The sequence below is a fragment of the Tachyglossus aculeatus genome, chromosome X3, assembly GCF_015852505.1.
Source record: "Tachyglossus aculeatus isolate mTacAcu1 chromosome X3, mTacAcu1.pri, whole genome shotgun sequence".
Taxonomy (NCBI): domain Eukaryota; kingdom Metazoa; phylum Chordata; class Mammalia; order Monotremata; family Tachyglossidae; genus Tachyglossus; species Tachyglossus aculeatus.
Window position 1 is genome coordinate 26504267 of NC_052099.1, and position 24609 is coordinate 26528875.

General features: G+C 44.6%; 1 protein-coding gene across 2 annotated transcripts in view; it reads right to left on the bottom strand.

Moving 5' to 3' along the window:
- Nucleotides 1-20899, bottom strand: part of TENT4A (terminal nucleotidyltransferase 4A) — a 44154-nt gene extending 23255 nt beyond the window's left edge. For both annotated transcript variants that reach the window (XM_038770500.1, XM_038770499.1), the window contains exon 1: nt 20406-20899. In XM_038770500.1, the coding sequence (XP_038626428.1) occupies nt 20406-20899 (494 nt within the window). The remainder of the gene's footprint in view (nt 1-20405) is intronic.
- Nucleotides 20900-24609: the final 3710 nt, after the last annotated feature.

A 24609-nucleotide genomic window follows, 5' to 3' on the forward strand; every position in this document is an offset into this window, starting at 1 on the left:
CAAAATATTCACTTCTCCTCCCAAACTAAAAATGTTATCAAAAATTTAATCTCTAAATATTAGAACCAAGAGAATGTCACACCTATGTCACACAAATCTAAGGAAAGAATTTATAAGCCTCATAGTGCTTTTTACAGAATTCGTAAATCAAATTCTCCTGGTAAATTAGGCACTTTGGAAGGAGCCTGAAGTCACAGGGAGGCAACAGCAGTGCAGTACTTGCTGTCTGGAAAGTAATTCTTTTAAAATTGCCTACTTTACAAAGGAATACATCAGTGGTATTTATTGAGTGCTCACTTTGTGCAGATCAACTCTACTAAGCACTTGGGAGAGTACACTTCAAAGAGAGTTGGTGGACACATTCCCTGCCCAAAATGAGCTTATATATATAGACACTGAAAGAACTCGGCAATATTTTTAAAATTATGCTTTTTGGCTAAATTACTTCTGGAATATACAGTCACCCACAATCCCACACTCTTCTGTGACAGAGCTATTCAATTCTAGTGTCAGTACTTCTTGCAGTGCTCTCTCACTTCAAAATAAAGCCACAAGGTTTACCTTGGCATAAGTGCTTCCCTTTGAAATATTTTTTGATGAACTTGTGACAGGGATTAGATTCCATTTCCATTTCATAATACATAATTAAATAATGAAATGAGGGCAGGAAACATGTGCCTTGCTCAGGGGTGACCAGGCTTCATCAACTGAAGAGCTGCAAATCAAACATCTAACATGGCTGAGAGCCACTTCTCCGTGCCTCGGTTACCTCATCTGTTAAATGGGGATTAAGACTGTAAACCCCATGTGGGGAGGGACTGTTTCCAACTTGATTAACTTCTATCTACCCCAGTGCTTAGAACAGTGCTTGACACATAGTAAGCATTTAAATACCATTATTATTATTATTATCATGTATGTATTATCATGGCGTGTGAAATACTTTGAGTGCTGCAGCCATATATATATATATATATATATATATATATATATATATATATATACACACACCAAAAAAAATTCATTCCAGACCTTTCATTATGGCTCCATATTTACACTCTTATTTGATCAAATCATTACTTGAGGTGTTTCACTTAGGGTATAGTGCTGTTATCTTAATTCACATTAATGCTGCAGTTTTGTTTACTGTTTTCACAAACACCATTTTTATAAAAACAACTGAGAGGGATATGAGTGGAAAAAAAAAAGAAATCTTCCTTGACAACTTGTCTATCATCTCGGTTGCACTTCAGGCACCAGCGAGAGACTGCCTGGAAGGAACAGGGGAGAATGAAGGCCACTGCACAAATCGCTATCAGTATTAACAATACCTTCATGAAGATTCTCGGTTCTGAAGTCTTAGAACTCATTCGAAGGGAGACACTGTTACCAACTCTGTTCATTAATATTTCTTACAGTCCAAGCTACCCTACTTTTCTTAGACCTGTGTGGAAATTCAACTGCATAGAGCACCGGAATATTAAAGTAACTGTTGCTCCATAAACTGAATACAATTTACCAAAAGATAATCACACCATTCTCCTAAATTGGCAGGGCTTAAATGATATAACTCCTGCTCTGTATTACATTTACAGGATTTCTAATAGCATGGATTTCAGCCACTACTTTAAATCACACCATCACGTTTTTACCTTAGAGGCCCATGATTATAGTTTACGTGGCTAACCAAATGGGATTCATAAAACTATTTCAGTTGCTGTTACGCCGGCTGCTTTTTCACATTCCGAAACATTAAAATCCCAATAAGGGCTTCGATTCTCCCCCAGGCTGCGAGGAAGTCCCACCAAGAGAAACGATGGGGAAATCAAACACTGGTACAACGAGCCCGGTCGCCTGGGTTCGCGGCACCATATAGGCACTGCATTCAGAAACTGGGCAATCTTTACCCCGTCGTGATCACAGTTCACAGATGAATGCAGTGGGGCACCAGATTCTCACGTGTCCTGCTGTTGGCTGGCCCGGTAGAAGGGCACTCTCTGGGAATCAGAAGCCCTGAGTTCTGGTCACAATCTCCCTGCAGCTCCCTAAAGTGGGCAGAGGCTGCGGGGACACGTCACAGTACGCTGCACAGGGAAACAGAGAGGCCTAATGGATAGAGCACGGGTTTGGGAGTCCAGAGGACTTGGGTTTTAATCCCAGCTCCTCTACTTGATGATGATGGCATTTTTTAAGTGCTTACTATGTGTGAAGCACTGTTCTAAGTGCATACAAGCAAATCAGGCTGTCTACTGTATATGAGCTTGGGCAAGTGACTTCACTTCTCTGGGCCTCCGATACCTCATCTTTAAATGAGGATTATATGTTTGTACATATTTATTACTCTATTTATTTTACTTGTACATATCTATTCTATTTATTTTATTTTGTTAGTATGTTTGGTTTTGTTCTCCGTCTACCCCTTTTAGACTGTGAGCCCACTGTTGGGTAGGGATTGTCTCTATATGTTGCCAACTTGTACTTCCCAAGCGCTTAGTACAGTGCTCTGCACACAGTAAGCGCTCAATAAATACGATTGATTGATTGACTGATTAAGACTGTTAGACCAATATGGGACAGGGACTACGTCCAACTCTATGTATTTATTTTCCTTACTCTATTTATTTTACTCTATTTATTTTACTTGAACATATTTATTCTATTTTATTTGGTTTATATGTTTTGTTTTGTTGTCTGTCTCCCCCTTCTAGACTGTGAGCCCGCTGTTGGGTTGGGACCGCCTCTATATGTTGCAAACTTGTACTTCCCAAGCGCTTAGTACAGTGCTCTGCACACAGTAAGCGCTCAATAAATACGACTGAATGAATGAAAATCCCATTTATTTGTATCCAACCCAGAGGTTAGTACAGTGCCTGGCACATAGTAAATGCTTCTTAACAAGTACCACTATTATTATTATTATTTGGCTAGGCCCCAAGAGCTCCCTCAGCCACAATTCCCATTTGCATCCAGTTTCTAAGCCTGTACTCCAAGACAGGTGCTGAAGACATGTGGATAGTTTAGGGGTTCCACATTACCCTCAGCTTCCCCTTAGTATGGGTTTTCCCTATGCATTCTGGATAGAACTCTAAGAAGGAATTAGGGAACATTCTTCTTCCCATCCATGTCCTTTTCTGGGCAGAAAGTGATACGGTAGAAGAAATGACTGTGCATAAATGCCCAGCAGCAGTCGAGCTGCGCAGAATACAATGTCAGCTCCCCTAACAAGGGGTTCATAAACAACATAATCTTCGTGCTTCAGAACCAAAGCATATTTCGTACACTGAGGAAGTCTTAAAATACAGCTGACTTAGTTATTCCGCTATAAGTCTTCCTACACATTTCCCAGACTTCCTCCTTTCTCCTTCCTGCCTTCAGTCTCTGGCCCCATTAATCTACGCCACCCAGTTCACCTTTCTGAAGCAGTGCTCAGCACACAGCTCTCCACTCCTCCAAAGCCTAAGATTTCCTCCACATTAAGTAAAACCTCCTCAGGATCGGCTTCAGGGCTCTCCACCAGCCCGCCCCATCTTTACACATCGGTGCTTTGGACCTGTTACTCCTGAGCTCACACTCTTAGTTCCTCTCACCTAACTGTATCTCATTCTCAACCAGGAATAAGATACGTAAATATATCTTTACTTGGATTTCAACTCCAAAGCAGTTATTGATTGCTAGTGAGTCTGAGCCAACTACTATTTCTTAGAGCCACATGATTCCTCCTGCTCACACTGTTTGGAAAGTTTTTGTCTGTAAGTCACCTCCATGGGACTGTGAGCTCCTTGACGGTAGCTAATGTGTCTCGTTCTGGTTGGCTCGTCCAAGCCCTTAGTCCAGAGATCCATACAAAGTAGGTATCGATTGAGTCCACCCAGTTTTACAGACTATTCACAATCGGATTTGGAATGAACCCAAAATGGTTACTCACTGGGCAGCCAGGTCAGATGGACGGGGAACAAGGAAGGGATTGGAGGAGAGTAACAATCCACTATCGTGCCAACCTGTCTCTCCCAGAGTTGCCATGGTGTCATTGTAAGAAAGAGCCCCTGTCGGATGCACTGAATAGCACTACAAGTCCCACGCTAGACAGTTAATAATAATAATAATAATCATAATGATGGCATTTGTTAAGCGCTTACTATGTGCAAAGCACTGTTCTAAGCGCTGGGGAGGATACAAGGTGATCAGGTTGTCCCACTTGGGGCTCACAGTCTTAATCCTCATTTTACAGATGAGGTAACTGAGGCCCTGAGAAGTGAAGTGACTTGCCCAAAGTCACACAGCTGAAAATTGGCGGAGCCGGGATTTGAACCCATGACCTCTGACTCCAAAGCCCGTGCCCTTTCCAATGAGCTAAGAGCCAAAGGACACGCTAAGAGCAGAAGACTCTTGGTTATTCCCTAAGGAGGTATAGTCCTCTTTTCCGTGGCAGGAATCTCTCACTCTAACACACTCTCTTATGCTAGGAATAAGATAGAACGGCTAGATCCAACCCCACAGCACTTATGTAGATGTCTGTAAGCTCAGTGTGGGTAGGGAATGCATCTGTTTATTGTTATATTGTCCTCTAAGTGTTTTACACACAGTGAGCACTCAAAATATGATTGAATGAATGAATGTAACCAGGGCTCCTTCGCTCTTAGTGCACTTCTACTTATCACATGGGAGGCATGCTCCTATAGACAAATCAGGAGGGTTTGCCCCAGCAGAGAGGAAGACACCAGATAAATCAAATGTCCAACATTGTAGTTAAGGGGTCTACCATACAATACTGGGGCTTGTCGCTGGAAAAAGGACAGTGGCTGAAAGTTGAAGCACCCTGCACAGTGCTCCGCACACAGTAAGCGCTCAATAAATCCGCTGATAGATTGGAGCTCTGATCCAGGCGCTTGTTGCTCCTCTCTGTCCCTGATTCCCTTTTGGCATTCACTGGTCTTTATCAGACAAGGTATGCATGGAAAAAAGAGACATTATGCGACTCAGGGGGCAGAGGTTCTAACAGCAGTAAGCTCTGCACACAGTCAAGGCAGCAATGAGTCAAAAGGACAGATTAAATGCGGACAGCTTTGCGTTCCATGAGACACAGTTCCCCACCAACTTCTCCAAACACGTAACTCCTTTGCTTCACAGAGCCTCTAATGTCTAAAACGAACACTGCTAACTTGGAAGTCAGGGCGGCTTTCAACAGCAACCGTAAACTGAGAAATCAAGCAGCTTTAAATCAGTACAGAGCCATACAATTGCAAAAGTAGATTTTTTCCAAAGATGGTTAATCCATTAAGCTGAGACTCAAGAAACAAGGTAAATTTTCTCCTCTCCGTATTTTTTCTTAATACTACTACTACTACTAATAATAATAATGATGGTATTTTTAAAGCACTTACTACGTGCCAGGCACTGTACTAGGTGGTGGGATAGATACAAGCAAATCAGGTTGGACACAGTCCCTGTCTCAATCCTCATTTTACAGATGAGGCCCAGAGAAGTGAAGTGACTTGCCCAAGGTCACACAGCAGACAAGTGGCAGAGCTGAGATTAGAACCCATGATTTTCTGAGTCCCAGGCCCATGCTTTATCCACTATGCCATGCCGCTTCTCTACACTTAAGCAAACCCATAAGTGACAGGATTGCTTCAATCTGCATATAGATGTCAGGACCCTGATGCCTGGCAGTTAAGAAGGAAATGATATGACAGACTTGTGAATTATTTAAGGGTAAATTTCACTGTGTAATAGTCTCAGCCTATTTCGAATAGTGTCACATGATTGTGTTAGCTAGGGGCTATAATCTTTGAATGCCGAAAGAAGAGATTTGATTTGCTTCAAAAAAAAAAAAAAGAAAGAAAGAAAGGCTTACCATGATGATGTGAAAAAAACTAGGACACAGTCCTGGTAAGAAAGTGATTACCCGGCATTTAAGCAGGAAAAAAGGGAGGTAGTAACAACTCCTTTAGAATGCAGTTTGAGAGATCATTTAGGAGAGGCCTCAAAATGTGGTTATACTAAAAGCCTGCAAACTCCTGGCTGTCTCTGGCTTGCTGCCATTTTCTCTGGCTGCTGTGGCACTCACATGCTCCCTCAGAACCAACTGGGAGGAAAAGGGACCTTGTCTACAATGCAATTGCATCTAAAGCTGGGGTGAAAATTATTTCTAAACCAAGAGTCAATCATTACGAAATTAGGTCTGCATTTCTTTAGCACTTTGCAGTGGGATTGGGGCGAGTATCAATCTGTAACTGACTTTAATGTCTGCCTCCCTTTCTAGTCTGAAGCTCCTTTTTTTTTTATAAAAGTAAAAAAGGCTATTTGTTAAGCATTTATCATGTGCCAGGCACTGTACTAAACACTGGGGTAGATCTGAGGTAATCAGACTGGATACAGTCCATGTTCCACAGGAGGCTCACAGTCAATCTCCATTTTACAGATGAGGTAACTGAGGTACAGAGAAGTGAAAGCGACTTGCCCAAGGACACACAGCAGACAAGAGGCACAGCCGGGATTATAACCCTTTAGTCCTCTGAACGGACCCTTTAGTCCGTTTTCTATCCACTAGGTTGTGTTGCCTCTCATTGTGGGCAGTAACTGCGTATCATTTATCATTGCGTATCGTCGCTGTTGTTATCATACCCTCCTAAGTTCTTAGTTCAGTGCACTGCACACGGAAAGCACTCAAACACCAATTACTGATTATTAATACATCTGCTGGCACTCTAAGCTCCATGAGAGCAAGGCGCTATGTCTCTTCTACAACTGTACTCTCCCAACTGCTTTGTAATGCAGAAAAACCAAAACTGAGTTTCCAACAGCTATGAAGGAGTCACAACTTTTGTGATATAGGAAGGTTTTGGGGGTTTCCTGGTTTTTCCAAGTACCACAGTCGTGCCACCACATTTAGTGAAAAAGATCCTGTGTCACTGTCACCAGTCGTACTTCAGTGCACTCCTTTTAAGAGCTTCATTCTACATTCCAACTACAGGCTTAACCCAGCTCCACTACTCACAATGATCTTGAGTCTCCTATGTTGTGATGGGCACGTGACTTCATGTATGTGAGGCTGTTCTGTTACATATATTTATAATTCCTTTGTCCCATGAAATTCAAGAGCTCAACTTAGATCCCCTTCAAAAAACGAGCAAATCAGTCTTTATGTAATTTGAAACACCGATACCACCCAAACTTTTGTTTTATAAAAGGTGGAACACTATCTACCTCAGAGGCTTTGAGCTGTGAAATGGCAAGGTATTTACAAAACATTGGGACTCTTTTCCTAAAAATTCCACCTTAGAGTTCCATCTTGAAAGCAGGAAACAAACTGGGTGACCAAGACCTTGGTTCACAAAGGGCTAAAGGCCCTATATTTTAAGCCCTCAATTCCCTGTAACAACATGAACTACATGAAGTTCTATTCTACTGTTTCTCGAGGGAGCCTCAGTGCAATGTTGAGAAAAATCCGATCCATCGCAAGGGGGTACAGATTGGAAGGGTTATGCTGATGGAGGAGTTTAAACTAGGGATAGTTTTTGTTTAAGGAAAGGGGAAGAATAAAAACAACGGTCAGATGTACTGTTACTAGTTATGTGTCACAAATATAAATTCAACCCATATGTAGGTAACATTTACCCACTAATGGTCTTGTAAAAAATTTGTAAAGCTCACATACCACAGGACTACATTTCTCCTGCTTTTCTTTGGTTATTTCAATGCAGTCATCAAATCCTGAATACCAAATTGACTTTTTAACTATTAGATATCCAAATTTTTAGTCACTAATTGTTAAAGAAAACTCAAAATATCAACTGATTAATACAGTGCTCTGCACATAATAATGGCTCAGTAAGTACTACTGACCGATCACAGACGAGCAAGTGATTTTGCTAGGTGGCATGAATTCTAAAATCTTTACTGACTGACGAATTCCAAATCATTACTGACCTCAGTTACCAATTTACTTGAAAAAAGAAAAACCAAGATTTAAACAACTGTCTTGCAAGAGTCTGCTTTTCACTTGTGTTTTAACTGTATTATCTGGTACCTCTATACCACTTTGTCTCTGAAAAACCAACACTCTTTCCACTTTTTTCCACTTATTCTCACTGAAGTAGCATGGCCTAGTGGATAGTGTGGCCTGGGAGTCAGAAAGACCTGGGTTCTAATCCTGGCTCTACCATGAGCCTGCTGTGAGACCTCGGGCAAGTCACTTAACTTCTCTGTGCCTCACCAGCAAAATTGGGATTAATACTGTGAGCCCCATGAGAAACATGGACTGTGCTCAACCTGATAAGTTTGTATCTACCAGAGTGTTTAGAACAGTGCCTGGCACATAGTAAACACAAATGCCACTAAAAAAACTGTATCCCAAGATCTCAGTTATTTCCATTTTACAGATGGAGAAAAAGTAGTTAAGTGAACTGTCAAAAGCCACATGGAGCAGAACTCCTGATTCCCAGTTTTGTGGTCTACATTCAGGGATGTGAACAGATTTTCAAGCCCCTTTTTGTTCGACCAAATCCAAAGGTATTTGAAGGCTCGAACAGATCTGCCATAAACAATTTTAAAAATGAAACTTGTTAGATATACACACCATACAACACCTTATGTTCTCACCTAACTTATATTGGGAAAATCTGCTAAAGAAAAAGATTTTCAGTATGTAAGAACATTTGAGTCAGAGTAAATTCAGGACTTCAAGTCCAAAACATAAATATTAATTTATTGAATACCTGAGACAAGAAGTGTGTACCCACCTTTTACAGATGGAAAAGTGAGAGCAGAAAGAGTTTCATGACAGGCAAGACAGACAACCACTCCTCTTAATAAGAAGTTTGCCTGTACAGATGATCTTGCTTCATGTCTTCACTGAAACGAAAGAACCCAGAATCCACCCACAAACTACTAGCACCTCAGTTTGCTAAAGATTCATTACTAGCTCAACTCTAGATAGAGCGATTTGGAGTTCAAAACTGATTCCCACTAAGACTGGATATTTAACAAGTCTTGACACCTGCTAGGTAACTAAATGTTTGAAACACAATGAACAGTCTTTTGGGAAAGGACTGATTTTCCTGGTTAAAGAACAAGCATTTGACCAGACTCTAGGTCATTCATTCATTCAATCGTGTTTATTGAGCACTTACTGTCTGCAGAGCACTGTACTAAGCGCTTGGGACCTTGGGAGAGTCCTCTTTTAAACATCTCAAGGACACTATCCCCAAGCCTTGCTCTTTTTTCCATGAGATCACTTTTCTTCCTTCACTTACTTCCCGGAACCATCTTTTGTTTCTTTCCTGCCATTCAGGGCCAATAAGAGATAGTTTTTACTGTCAGTTGGACTACACACCATTTTTCCTCTTGATATAAAGGCAATTTAACTCATTCATAGCTTTAAGACCCTTCATTAACAATTGTGGCACTTATGATACGCCAAACACTGGGCAGATACAAGACACTCAGGTCCACGAGGCTCACAGTCTAAGCAGGACAGAAAACAGGTACTGAATCCCTAATCTGCAAATGAGGGAACTGAAGCACAGAGAAGTTAAGTGACTTGCCCAAGGTCACATGGCAGTGATGAAGCTGTGTTAGAAACCAGGTCTTCTGACTCCCAAGCCTGTGCTCTTTCCACTAGGACACACTGCTTCATTAGCCCACCAGGGTTTAAAGTAAAATAAACCAAAGGTGGCTGACATGCTAGACTAACAAATAGAATGCGATTCACTTTTCCCTCAGACACACACACACACACGTGTCTATACTTAAGAGTACAATGTGAGAAATGAGTGGAATGCTGTAAACTTATTAATAATCATAATAATAATTGTGGAATACGTTAAGCACTTACTATGTGCCAAGCACTGTACTAAGTGTGGGGGTAGCTACAAGATAATCAAGTCCCACAAGGAGCGCATAGTTTAAGTAGGAAGGCAAACAGATATTGACTCCACATTTTACAGATAACTGAGGCACAGGAGAAGTTAAGTGACTTGTCCAAGGTCACACATCAGATGAGTGGTGGATCCAGGATTAGAACCCAAGCCTTCTGACTCCTGGGCCCATGCTTTTTCCCCTAAGCCACGCCGCTCCTCACAAAGTAAATTTCTTATTACAGCGGGACATAATGAAAAGCACCAACTGGGTGAAGCAGTCCCAATAAAAAAGGGGACGGAGGGGTTAGGAAAAGGAAAAAAAGATACAACTACATAGAGGCAAGCCCACCTGAAACAGCAAGTATCCCAAGAGTAGCCACAAACTAAATGTCTAAGGGTGGCACTGGTCCAGTAAGAGTTTGACTGGGCTGCCCGGATTAGCATCATCTGAACCTGGCATTGAGTCACGCCAACAGTTGCTCACTTAGAAGTGGCAACAATTTATGCCAATTTGACAGAAGATACAGTTTACATTCATTTCCCTGAAGGGGAGGATGAGGGCAGAAAGGCACAGACTGTATAATCTTGATTCTTTTACTTCAAATTGTTGCAATTAAAAATGGACCGGGCCTCAAAGACTTCACTTTCTTTCCTTTAAACAATTTTACCATTAGGCTCTTTAATGAAGAACCAGAAAGCACGTCTAGAGGAACAAAGGATTCTGAGAAGCCTTTCAAACTTCTGGAAGAAATTGGCAAGCAGCTTCAGCCACATTATATAGAAATTCGGTAGAGTAAAAAAGTTTATTGAACTTTAATTAGAACTGCAATTCTCTGTGGTTCATGTTGCTACTTTGATAGTATTTGGGGGATGGAAAAACAGCTGGGTAAATAGCTCGCCAAATGGCCCGTGAAAATCTTGAGAGCCAAGTTACGCTACTATCAGAGCTGAGGAGATTTAAAACAACTGACTATATAATAATGCTCCTTTACCCACTCGTTTGTTTAAAGATGAGTGAACTAAAGATGACGTCTGCTTACCTGCCAGGTACCCTCTGGAAAGTCGCTGGGAAGGAACCCCTCCCTCCGCGGTAAGCCGCTGGGATCCCAGGCTACGGTGTCATTACTGTGACCAGAAAGTACTTGGGAGGGGAAAAGGATCCTTTCCTCTCTTCCCACCAGAGGTGACAAAATCTGGGAGCTATTAAGGAACAAGATTTTGGGACTGAGGCGTGACCCTCAGGTCCATGAATCTCCAGCATCTTCCAATAGACTGGAAGCTCCTTGTGGACATGGATCATGCCTGCCAACTGTACTGTACTCACCCAAGCACTTTGTAGAATGCTCTGCACACAGTAAAGTTTCCATAGTCATCTACTACAACCCAGCCCACCCACTCTGCTCCTGTAATGCTAAACTTCTCACTGTACCTCGATCTCGTCTAACTCACCGCTGACTTCTCACCCACGTCCTGCCTCTGGCCAGGAACTCTCTCCTTCCTCATAGTCGACAGAGAATTACTCCCCTCCCCACCTTCAAAATCTCACTGAAAGAAAGCACACCTCCTCCAAGCGGCCTTCCCTGACTAAGCCCTCCTTTCCTCTTCTCCCACACCCTTCTGCATCACCCTGACTTGCTCCCTTGATTCATCCCCACAGAACTCATGCACACATCTGCAATTTACATTAACATTATGTTGATATTTACTTTAAAATCTACCTCCCCCTCTAGATTGTAAGCTCACTGTCGGAAGGGAATGTGTCTGTTATATTGTACTCTCCCAAGTGCTTAATACAGTGCTCTGCACACGGTAAGCGCTCAGTAAATACGACTGATAAAACCACTGCCTGAATGTTCCTCTTTCCCCCAGGGAACCAGAAAGAGTCCGCTTTCACAAGTTCAAGCGACCCACAGAAGTTCCAGAGTTGGAGCGCTCTGATTCTAGCGAATTAACGGCTGTTGTCATTGTGAAGAGAGTCATTAGTGCAGTGCTTTACATGCAGTAAGCTCCGGATAAACACCTTTGATTTTAAAACTTACAAGAAACACTGGGGGTGGAGGAGAGATGGAGCAGTTCTGCAGGGGGTGCTGATGGCAAAGTCCCAGCCCATTATTGGCAGTAAAATGTTCGTAAATGATCACTTCCAGGAGACTACCCTAAACGCTCTCCAAGCTCCGGATGCCAAGTCACCTTAAACCAGGGAAGCAAGGCTTAGTTGTCTATGGATGCTGCCAAAATCCTACAGCCGAACATCCAAACACAGATGTTCAAAATAAAAACGCAATTCTCCAGGTAAAACCTTAAGATTCAAAATCTTTACTTTTTTCCCCCCCAATGAGCATGGGCGGCAGAGTTTGACTAAACTGAATCATTTTCTCGGTACAAGACTGGCAGAAAACTACCACATTTTGTTGGCTGAATAAATACTAATATTGCATTGCCTTAATTGAGCTGGCTGTCATGCTACAGGTCAGATATATTTTCCCGTTTACCTCTCCTTCTTAAAAGAAGTTTATGTGTGCACCTGTGTATCTCACTTTCTAGGATCCAACTGAAAATGAACCATACTGCCATGAATAGGCAAAGAAGAGATCAGTCCCAGCTATCCAACCCACACTGGTACAAGGTTCAAGGGAATTCAAACTTTGGATGAAGTTACTGTCATCTTACATATCTGTGAAAGTCAAAAGTCATCTAGTTAATGAATATTTGCTTTGAATTAGGCGATAACTAAGTAGAATGTGTTCTCACAAAAGGAATGGTAGAGGATTGTAACTACACTTGGAATGGGATGCTTAATCAATTTGTCCACCAGGCATCTCTCCAATTCAGCAGTCTAATAAAAAGATGAGGGGAGGACCAGGTGACCCCATAAGCTTCTTTTGTTATTCTTCTCTTCAGAATTCTGTCTTTCCCAAAGAAGAGGGTGGTGTCGTTGATAAACTATATATGAACTGCAGATAAAAAGCGACAAATTAGAGAACGAGTCTTTTATAAGCTTACTTCCTTGCTCATAGCCCTCCATGCCTCAGCAGAAGCAGGACTGGCAGGAAAGAGAGCGTGACAAAGGGGCTGTGCTAGCCACTATCACTATTGCAATCAATTCTTCTGCGCAGGTTCTAGATCCTGAAGTCTGAGCCTCAGTCGATCAATGGTATTTATTGAGCGCTTATTGTGTGCAAGGCACTGATGCTCATCTGTCTTCTAGACTGGGAGCCCACTGCTGGGTAGGGACCGTCTCTATACGTTGCCAACTTGTATTTCCCAAGTGCTGAGTACAGTGCTCTGCACACAGTAACCACTCAATAAATACGACAATGAATGAATGAATCTTTTGTTCCTGCCTTGGGAGACGCCATCATCAGCAAAACCCCAGTGGGGGGGGGGGGGGGGGGGGGGGTGTTCATTTTGAAATTCAACATTTTCAAGGATCTAGGAACAACAGACCCCATGGTAGAGCTGTCGTGACAGATACCTAACCGCAAAAATACCATCTATAGCACTGTATTTTCCAAAACACCTTCGGTTCAGTTAGTTGTTTACTATTAATGTATTTGTTAAGCGCTTACTATGTACCAGGCGCTGTACTAAGCGCTGGGTTACAAGCAAATTGGGTTGAACACAGTTCCTGTCCCACGTGGGGCTCACAGTTTCAATCCCCATTTTACAGATGAGGTAACTGTGGCCCAGAGAAGTGAAATGACTTGCCCAGGGCCACACAACGGACTGTGGGGGAGCCGGGGCTGGAACCTATGACCCTCTAACTCCTTGGCTCGTGCTCCATCCACTACGCCATAATTTCTCTACCTATGAGAGAAGGGGAAAGCTCTGACATCTCTACTTTCCAGCCAAGTAAATGGCCGAGAAGAGAAATGTCTTGGGCCAGGCTACGGAACAGGTCAATCAATCCATTGACAGTATTTATTGAGCACTTACTGTGTGCACAGCACTGTATTAAGCACTCAGGAAAGCACAACAGAGTTAGTAAACGTGATCCCTGCCCACAAGGAGCATAAAGTCTACAAGGGGAGAGAGCAAGCTTAATGTACATTAGGGATAAGGGAGAGAGTAGAGGACATGAATAGTTACATAATTATCGTGGAGCTGGGGTGAGTATCCAAGTGCTTAAGGGGTACACAGACAAGTTCATAGTTGAGGCAGAGTGGGGAGACAGATGGGGTGCCGGAGAACGGGGTACGGGGAGAAAGAGGCCTAGTCTGTGAAGGCCACTTGGAAGAAACAGGACTTTGGGAGGGGTTTGAGGTTGGGGAAAACGGTGGCATTTCCAATGTGAAGGGAGAGGGCATCTAGTCTCCCGAGGAGAACGCAGACAGGGGGTCAGTGGTGGGATAGATGAGACTGAGATACAGAAAATAGGTTGGGGATAGGGGAGCGGAGTGGGTGGGTTAGGTGGAGTAGATCAGAGAGTTAAGGTAGGGGAGAAATTGAGTGACAAAGCCAGTGGTAAAGAGTTTCCGTTTGATGTGGGTCAATGATCCTTTTAGATCAGTGACTCTACCGTGTGCCCCAGGAATCGCCAGTCACGGCCACACTTGGCTTGAATGCATGTACCCGGGCCGGGGGAGGATAGAGGGCTCTCAGCAATACCTCCAATGCACCGATACAAAGACAGCAGCAAGCACCTTGTAGCACACGAGGCGCAGTCTGCGAGCAATCCCCTCCTTTTGAGGAACTGTGTGAGGAGAGATGGCGGAGGGTAGGGTGATCCCCATCAGAAAAGGGTTGGGATGCACTGGAATCGAGGACTGTTCTTTTCTTTATTAAACCACTTAAACCCCAGATCAATTCTTATTTAGAACGCAGGCACTATCTCCCATTTAGTAAATTTTTTAATGCTATGTGTTAAGCCCTTACTATGTGCCGGGCACCGGACTAAGCGCTGGACTGGACACCAGCTACTGTTCCTGTCCCAAATGGGGCTCAGTCAATCCCCACTTTACAGATGAAGGAACAGAAAAGTGAAGTGACTTGCCCAAGGTCACACAGCAGACAGGTGGCAAAGCCGGGATTAGACCCCAGGTCCCAAACCCATGCTCTATCCACTCAGACCATGCATGAATCAGGTACTTAAAGCCTAGTTTTTAGGACTCTGTCAGGTTAAGTCGACAAAAGTGAACAAGAAATCTCTCTGAGAAGTCGTGTGGCATAAAGGAAAGAATCTGGGCTTGCAAGTCAAGGGGATATGGGTTCTAATCCTGACTTCGCCACAGGTCTGCTGTGGGACCTTGGTCAAGTCACTTCACTCTGTGCTTCAGTTAACCTCATCTGTAAAATGGGGATAAAGACTGAGCGCCCCATGGGGGACGGGGACTGTGCTGGCTACCTTGAATCTACCCCAGCATTTAGAACACTGCTTGGCATGTAGTAAGTGCTTAATACCACAATTATTAATTATTATTATTATTAGTTTTACTTATGTCAAACCACTATTTAAAGATGGGCATTATATGTTTTCCTCCCATACTTGTTTTTGGTCGGGTTTTGCAAAATATTAATGATAGTAATGATCTACTCATCTGCAAACGCATGCCATTTAAGACAGAGATAGAAAGCTGCTTTCAGCTGCCTTCAAATAAGTTGAAATGAAGATTTTTAATTTCACCCAGCAAAGAGGAAAAAAAAGTGCAGTCGCCTCCTCACCCGACTCTGAAGGGGTGTCCGCATTAATCTTTAGGCAGGGGGAAAAGACTTTTCTGTTTCGATACTGTTTAGTGGGCACATATCAGCCATGATTTTGCTCTCTTGAAAACTTTAAGCCTCAGAAGCGCTCATTTTTAAATGTAACGGTTCCTAGTCATGTGACTGCTCTCCTCCTCTTCGGTCAGCTCAATTTGAACTTTCCTGAAAATTCCAAAAAATTTCCGACTTGGGCCAGAAACCCGGGCCGGGGTTCCTTAATCCAACAGCAAACTCCGCCGCTTTGCGAACCCAGGCGATTCTTCGCATGTGACGTTTCGCTGACACCGGGCGATTCCCGGGGGGAGCTGGGCAGGGCCTGCCCGCCGGTCCACGATCGTCCGGATCGGCGGCATGGCCTAGCGGGAAGAGCCGGGGCTTGGGAGTCGGAGGTCGTGGGTTCTAACCCCGCCTCTGCCACTCGTCTGCTGTGCGACCTTGGGCAAGTCACTTAGATTCTCTGTGCCTCACTTACCTCATCTGTAAAGTGGGGGTGAAGACTGTGAGTCCCAAGTGGGCCAACCTCATCACCTTGTATCTACCCCAGTGCTTAGAACTGTGCCTGGCACGTAGTAAGGGCTTAATAATAAGCCCCTTCCTTCCTCTCCCCCTCGTCCCCCTCTCCATCCCCCCCATCTTACCTGCTTCCCTTCCTCACAGCACCTGTATAAATTTATTACTCTATTTATTTTACTTGTACATATCCATTCTATTTATTTTATTTTGTTAGTATGTTTGGTTTTGTTCTCTGTCTCCCCCTTTTAGACTGTGAGCCCACTGTTGGGTAGCGACCGTCTCTGTATGTTGCCAACTTGTACTTCCCAAGGGCTTAGTACAGTGCTCTGCACACAGTAAGCGCTCAATAAATACGATTGATGATGATGATAATAACGATGGCATTTGTTAAGCGCTTACTATGTGCAAAGCACTGTCTTAAATGCTTAAAAAATACCATCGTTATTATTATTCTCCAACAAGCCTTGCCAAGGATAACTGGGTTTCCTCTCCCTCGACCCGGCCCGTTCTTCCTTTGGCCCCAAAGGGACCCGATCCAAGGGAAAACCGGGGTGCGCCCGGGGCCGGCTGCTCGCACCCCTCGCTTGCTTCCAGGTTCTCGGGCCTCCCCCGCCCCAACAAGCAGGGGTGGGGGGAGGAAATAGTGAGTTGAAGAAATGTCTTCCAGAAGGGGCCGTGACTTAACCTTCAAGCACTCTTGCTATTTTTACAGCCTGGCCCGAGCCAGTTCCGGGCGAGGCTGCGTGAGCAAGCATCCCTCACCCCACCCTGGGCTTCTCACACCCCTCAACCCACCTCGAGGAGAAGGGAAAGAATAAAAGATTAAAAAAGCCACCCCCTTGGGACCATCCACCCTCCATCTACCCATCCATCATCATCATCAATCGTATTTATTGAGCGCTTACTAGGTGCAGAGCACTGTACTAAGCGCTTGGGAAGTACAAATTGGCAACATATAGAGACAGTCCCTACCCAACAGTGGGCTCACAGGCTAAAAGGATAGATAGAAATGCAAGGGCCATTTGCTAACGTTTACGGCTGCAATAGGAGTACAGTGTTCTGCTCATAGTAAGCACTCGATAAACACGAACGAATGAAAGAATGAACGTAAGAAGCGCCCATCACGCTCCCTGGGGCCTGCCCTCGCCATCCCGTTATTATCTAGGTCTTTGGAGAGGAAGAAGGGGATGCTCTGCTGGAATTTCATTCATTCAATGGTATTTATTGGGCGCTCACTGTGTGCAGAGCACTGTATTAAGCGCTCGGAAAGTACAATTCGGCAATCAATAGGGACCATTCCGACCCACCAACGGGATCGCAACCTAGAAGGGGCGGGGGGTAGACGGACCTCAAAACTAGGACAGACAGGCCTCCGTTGCATCAATACAGAATCCTAGATCGATACAGTGTGGCTCAGTGGAAAGAGCCTGGGCTTTGGAGTCAGAGGTCATGGGTTCAAATCCCGGCTCTGCCAACTGTCAGCTGTGTGACTTTGGGCAAGTCACCTCACTTCTCTGGGCCGCAATTCCCTCATCTGGAAAATGGGGATAGAGACTGAGCCCCCCCCCGGGGGGCCAATCTGATCACCTTGTAACCTCCCCAGCGCTTAGAATGGTGCTTTGCACATAGCAAGCGCTTAATAAATGCCATTATTATTATTATTCTCTGGGCCTCAGTTCCCTCATCTGTAAAATGGGGATGAAGACGGTGAGTCCCACGTGGGACAACCTGATCACCTTGTAACCTCCCCGGCGCTTAAAATGGTGCTTTGCACAAAGTAAGCGCTTAATAAGTGCTGTCATTATTCAGCTGTGTGACTTTGGGCAAGTCACTTCACTTCTCTGGGCCTCGGTTCCCTCATCTGTAAAATGAGGATGAAGACACTGAGCCCCATGTGGGACAACCTGCAGCATGGCTCAGTGGAAAGAGCCTGGGCTTTGGAGTCAGTGGTCAAGGGTTCAAATCCCAGCTCCGCCAACTGTCAGCTGTGGGACTTTGGACAAGTCACTTCACTTCTCTGGGCCTCAGGTACCTCATCTGGAAAATGGGGATGAGGACTGTGAGCCCCCGTGGGACAACCTCATCACCTTGTAACCTCCCCGGCGCTTAGAACGGTGCTTTGCACATAGTAAGCGCTTAATACATGCCATTATCATTATTATTATTATTTGGGCAAGTCACTTCACTTCTCTGGGCCTCAGTTTCCTCATCTGTTCAATGAGGATGAAGACTGAGCGCCGTGTGGGACAACCTGATCACCTTGTAACCTCCCCGGCGCTTAGAACGGTGCTTTGCACAGAGTAAGGGCTTAACAAATACCATCATTATTTATTTTATTGCAACCTCCCCGGCGCTTAGAACGATGCTGTGCACAGAGTAAGCTTTTAATAAACGCCGTCATTATTCAGCTGTGTGACTTTGGGCAAGTCACTTCGCTTCTCTGGGCCTCTCAGTTCCCTCATCCGTAAAATGAGGATGAAGACTGTGAGCGCCATGTGGGACAACCTGATCACCTTGTAACCTCCCCGGCGCTTAGAACGGTGCTTTGCACAGAGTAAGCGTTTAACAAATGCCATTATTATTATTACTATTTGGGCAAGTCACTTCACTTCTCTGGGCCTCAGTTCCCTCATCTGTAAAATGAGGATGAAGACTGTGAGCGCCATGTGGGACAACCTCATCACCTTGTAACCTCCCCGGCGCTTAGAACGGTGCCTTGCACAGAGTAAGCGCTTAACAAATAACAAATACCATCATTATGTATTATATTGCAACCTCCCCGGCGCTTAGAACGGTGCTTTGCACAGAGTAAGCGTTTAATAAATGCCATTATTATTATTACTGTTTGGGCAAGTCACTTCACTTCTCTGGGCCTCAGTTCCCTCATCTGTAAAATGAGGATGAAGACTGTGAGCGCCATGTGGGACAACCTCATCACCTTGTAACCTCCCCGGCGCTTAGAACGGTGCTTTGCACAGAGTAAGCGCTTAACAAATACCATCATTATGTATTATATTGCAACCTCCCCGGCGCTTAGAACGGTGCTTTGCACAGAGTAAGCGCTTAACAAATACCATCATTATGTATCATATTATCACATTATGTATCATATCATATGTATCATATTATGTATCATATTGCAACCTCCCCGGCGCTTAGAACGGTGCTTTGCACAGAGTAAGCGCTTAACAAATACCATCATTATGTATCATATTATCACATTATGTATCATATGTATCATATTATGTATCATATTGCAACCTCCCCGGCGCTTAGAACGGTGCTTTGCACAGAGTAAGCGCTTAACAAATACCCTCATTATGTATCATATTGCAACCTCCCCGGCGCTTAGAACGGTGCTTTGCACAGAGTAAGCGCTTAACCAATACCATCATTACTTATCACATTGCAACCTCCCCAGCGCTTAGAACGGTGCTTTGCACATAGTAAGCGCCTAACAAATACCACCATTACTATATTGCAACCTCCCCGGCGCTTAGAACGCTGCTGTGCAGAGAGTAAGCGCTTAATAAATGCCATCATTATGTATTATATCACAACCTCCCCAGCGCTTAGAACGGTGCTTTGCACATAGTAAGCGCCTAACAAATACCATCGCAATGTATTATATCGCAACCTCCCCGGCGCTTAGAACGGTGCTGTGCACAGAGTAAGCGCTTAATAAATGCCATCATTATGTATTATATTGCAACCTCCCCAGCGCTTAGAACGGTGCTTTGCACATAGTAAGCACCTAACAAATACCATCATAATGCATTATATTGCAATCTCCCCAGCGCTTAGAACGGTGCTTTGCACATAGTAAGCACCTAACAAATACCATCATAATGCATTATATTGCAACCTCCCCAGCGCTTAGAACGGTGCTTTGCACAGAGTAAGCGCTTAACAAGTACCATCATTAGTTATTATATCACAACCTCCCCGGCGCTTACAACGGTGCTGTGCACATAGTAAGCGCTTAACCAATACCATCATTATGTATTATATTGCAACCTCCCCAGCGCTTAGAACTATGCTTTGCACATAGTAAGCGCCTAACAAATGCCATCATTATGTATTATATTGCAACCTCCCCGGCGCTTAGAACGGTGCTGTGCACATAATAAGCGCTTAACCAATACCATCATTAAGTATTATATTGCAACCTCCCCGGCGCTTAGAACGGTGCTTTGCACACAATAAGCGCTTAACCAACACCATCATTATTTATGATATTGCAACCTCCCCGGCGCTTAGAACGGCGCTGCGCGCAGAGTAAGCGCTTAATAAATGCCATTTAAAACGACCCACAGTGCAGGAATGCCTTACCCCTGGATGCCCGGGCTGTAGGTCCTGGTTTTCCAGGGGGTGCCGGGCCTCTGCTGCTGCTGCTGCTGCTGCTGCAGCGGCGTCGGCTGCAGCTGCTGCTGCAGCTGCTGCTGCAACTGCTGCTGTTGCAAGTAGTTGACGCCGTAGGTGCTGGCTTTATTCTCCCTTTTCCTGCGGCCCGGGTGGTAGCGGTGCTGCTGCTGCTGCTGCGGGGGCGGCGGGGCGGGGCTGTCGGGGAAGTGAAAGAGGCCTCCGGGCCACGACGAGGAGGAGGAGGAGGAGGAGGAGGAAGGGCTCTCGGTGCCCGACTCGTTGTTGGAGGAGCAGGAGGACGACGACAGGGAGGGCGACTTGTGCAGGCGCTGGGCCCCGCGGTGGGGCTCCAGGGGCGGGGGGGAGCGGCCCGGGCCCTGCGACGTCTCCCAGATCTGCATCCACAGGGCATTGGCGGGGCCTTTCTGCTCGGGCTGAATCCAGGCCACGCGCGGATCCATCCGGAGACACCCCCCCACCCTCCTCCTCCTCCTCCTCTTCACTTGCCCGTGCCCCCCATCCGACACGAACGGGTGGGTGGCGCCCCTTTGCCGCCCAAAAGCCGCCGCCGGGGTCACGGGGCCGCCTCTGCGCATGTGCCAAACATTTTAAATCCTCCCTCGACACGCCCGCCCCGCCTACTGCGCCTGCGCGCGCGCGGCGAGCCCAACCGGGACGGATGGGCGGGGGGGAGCGAGCCGTTCGCGTCCCCCTCCCGCCGCCGCCGCCCTCCCCCGTCCTGCCGCCGCCCTCCCCGTCCCTCGTCGTGTTCGGACGGGGAAAGATCCGTTTAGGAGTCCGCTCGCGGGGCACGAAGAGGCGGCGGGAGGCGCGGCGATCCCGGCGCGCGCCCCCCCCTCCGCGATTGGTACCGCCCCGTCCTGGCGCGCGTGCGCGGCTGGATGGAACCTTCTGTAACGAGGGAGGAGGGAGGCCGGCCAATGGGAGGGAGGCGCGCCGCCGCGCCGCAGCCAATGGGGAGCGCCGGACGGCCGGCGGACGGGGCCATGTGCGCCGGCCGCCGCCGCCTTTTCATTCCTACAGTCATTCACTGCACGGCATTTATTGGGCGCTTACTGCGTGCACGGCGCTGTGCTAAGCGCTTGGGAAGTCCCAGTCGGCGACATCTAGAGACGGTCCCTACCCAACGAAGGGCTCACAGTCCAGAAGGGGGAGACGGACCAAAAAACAAAACATATTAACAAAATAAAAATGCAGTCCCGTTGCATTCGATCGGATTCGTTTATCTATTTATGGAGCGCTTCTTTCATTCATTCATTCAACGGCATTTATTGAGCGCTTTCATTCATTTATTCAATGGTATTTATTGAGCGCTTCTTTCATTCAGTCCTACTTCATTCAATGGTATACATTTATTTATTGAGCGCTTCTTTCATTCAGTCCTATTTCATTCAATGGTATACATTTATTTATTGAGCGCTTCTTTCATTCAGTCCTATTTCATTCAATGGTATATATTTATCTATTTATTGAGTACTTTCATTCATTCATTCATTCAGTGGTATTTATTGAGCGCTGTTTAATTCATTCAGTGGTATTTATTGAGCGCTGTTTAATTCATTCATTCAGTGGCATTTATTGAGTACTGTTTAATTCGTTCATTCAGTCCATCATTAATTCAGTCACTCATTCATTCATTCATTTATTCATTCATTAAGTCCTATTTCATTCAATAGTATTCATTTACCTATTTTTTGACCGCTTCATTCATTCATTCAGTCATTCAATGGTATTTATTGAGTGCTTCTTTCACTTATTCAGTCCTATTTCATTCAATGATATGCATTTATCTATTTATTGAGCGCTCTTTCATTCAAGTCAGTCATTCATTAATTCAGTCACTCATTCAGTCATTCATGTGTTCATTCATTCAGTCCTATTTCATTTAATTGTATTCATTTATCTATTTATTGAGCGCTTCATTCATTCAATGAATGACTGAGACTGTGAGCCCGTTTTTGGATAGGGACTGTCTCTATATGTTGCCGACCTATACTTCCCAAGCGCTCAGTACAGTGCTCTGCACACAGTAAGCGCTCAATAAATACGACTGAATGAATGAATGAATTCAATAGTATTGATTGAGCACTTCATTCATTCAGTCATTCAGTCAGTCATTCCATCATTCATTCATTCGGCCCTCTTTCATTCAATCGTATTTATTTATCGAGTGCTTCATTCATTCATTCAATGGTATTTATTGAGCACTTCATTCATTCATTCAGTCAGTCAGTGCTATTTCATTCAATCGTACTTGTTTATTGAGCGCTTTTCATTTCATTTATTGTCAGTCAGTCCTATTTCATTCAATCATATTTATTTATTGAGCGCTTCTTTCATTCATTCATTCATTCTATGGTATTTATTGAGCGCTTCTTTCATTTCATTCATTCATTCATGTAGTCATTCATTCATTCAGTCCTATTTCATTCAAACAGTGCTTTGCACATAGTAAGTGCTTAATAAATGCCATCATCATCATCATCTATTTATTGAGCGCTTCTTTCATTCATTCATTCATTCAATAGTATTTTTGAGCACTTCTTTCTTTCATTCATTCAGTCAGTCCTATTTCATTCAATCAAATTTATTTATTGAGCGCTTCTTTCATTCGTTCACTCATTCATTCAGTGGTATTTATTGAGTGCTTCCTTCTTTCACTCATTCATTCATTCAATGGTATTGATTGAGCACTTACTGTGCGCAGAGCACTGTACTAAGCGCTTGGAAAGTACAAGTTGGCAACAGATAGAGATGGTCCCTACCCAACAGTGGGCTCAAAGTCTAAAAGGGGGAGACAGACAACAAAGTGAAACATGTAGTCAGGTGTCAAAACTGTCAGAATAAATAGAATTATAGCTATAAATGTGTGCAGAATATCCATTCATTCAATCTTATTCACTCAAATCGTATTCATTCAATCATATTCATTGAGCGCTTACTGTTTGCCTAGCACTGTACTAAGCACTTGGAAAGTACAATTTGGCAACAGAGACAGAGCACTGTACTAAGCGCTTGGAAAGTACAATCAGACAGCGTGATAATAATACTAATAAAGGCATTTGGTAAGTGCTTACTATGTGCCAAGCACTGTTCTAAGCACTGGGGGGGTGGGGATACAAGGTGATCAGGTTGTCCCACGTAGGGCTCACAGTCTTAATCCCCATTTTACAGATGAGGTCACTGAAGCACAGAGAAGTTAATTGACTTGCCCAAAGTCACACAGCAGACAAATGGCAGAGTCCGGATTAGAACCCATGCCTTCTGACTCCCAATCCCGTGCTCTGAGCACTGTACTAAGTGCTGGGAAAGTACAATTCGGCAACAAATGATAGAGACAATCCCTACCGAACAATGGGCTCAAAGTCTAGAAGGGGGAGACAGACAACAAAGTGAAACATGTAGTCAGGTGTCAAAACTGTCAGAATAAATAGAATTATAGCTATAAATGTGCGCAGAATATCCATTCATTCAATCTTATTCACTCAATCGTATTCATTCAATCATATTCATTGAGCACTTACTGTTTGCCTAGCACTGTACTAAGCACTTGGAAAGTACAATTTGGCAACAGAGACAGAGCACTGTACTAAGCGCTTGGAAAGTACAATCAGACAGCGTGATAATAATACTAATAAAGGCATTTGGTAAGCGCTTACTATGTGCCAAGCACTGTTCTAAGCGCTGGGGGGGTGGGGATACAAGGTGATCAGGTTGTCCCACGTAGGGCTCACAGTCTTAATCCCCATTTTACAGATGAGGTCACTGAAGCACAGAGAAGTTAAGTGACTTGCCCAAAGTCACACAGCAGACAAATGGCAGAGTCCGGATTAGAACCCATGCCTTCTGACTCCCAATCCCGTGCTCTGAGCACTGTACTAAGTGCTGGGAAAGTACAATTCGGCAACAAATGATAGAGACAATCCCTGCCGAACAAGGGGCTCACAGTCTAGAAGGAGGGAGATAGACAACAAAACCAAACAAGTAGACGGGCATCAATAGCATCAACATAGATAAATAGAATTATAGATCTATACACATCATTAATAAAACAAATAGAATAATAAATATGTGCAAATATACACAAGTGCTGTGGGGCGGGGGAGGGGGTAGAGCAGAGGGAGGGAGTTGGGGCGATAGGGAGGGGAGG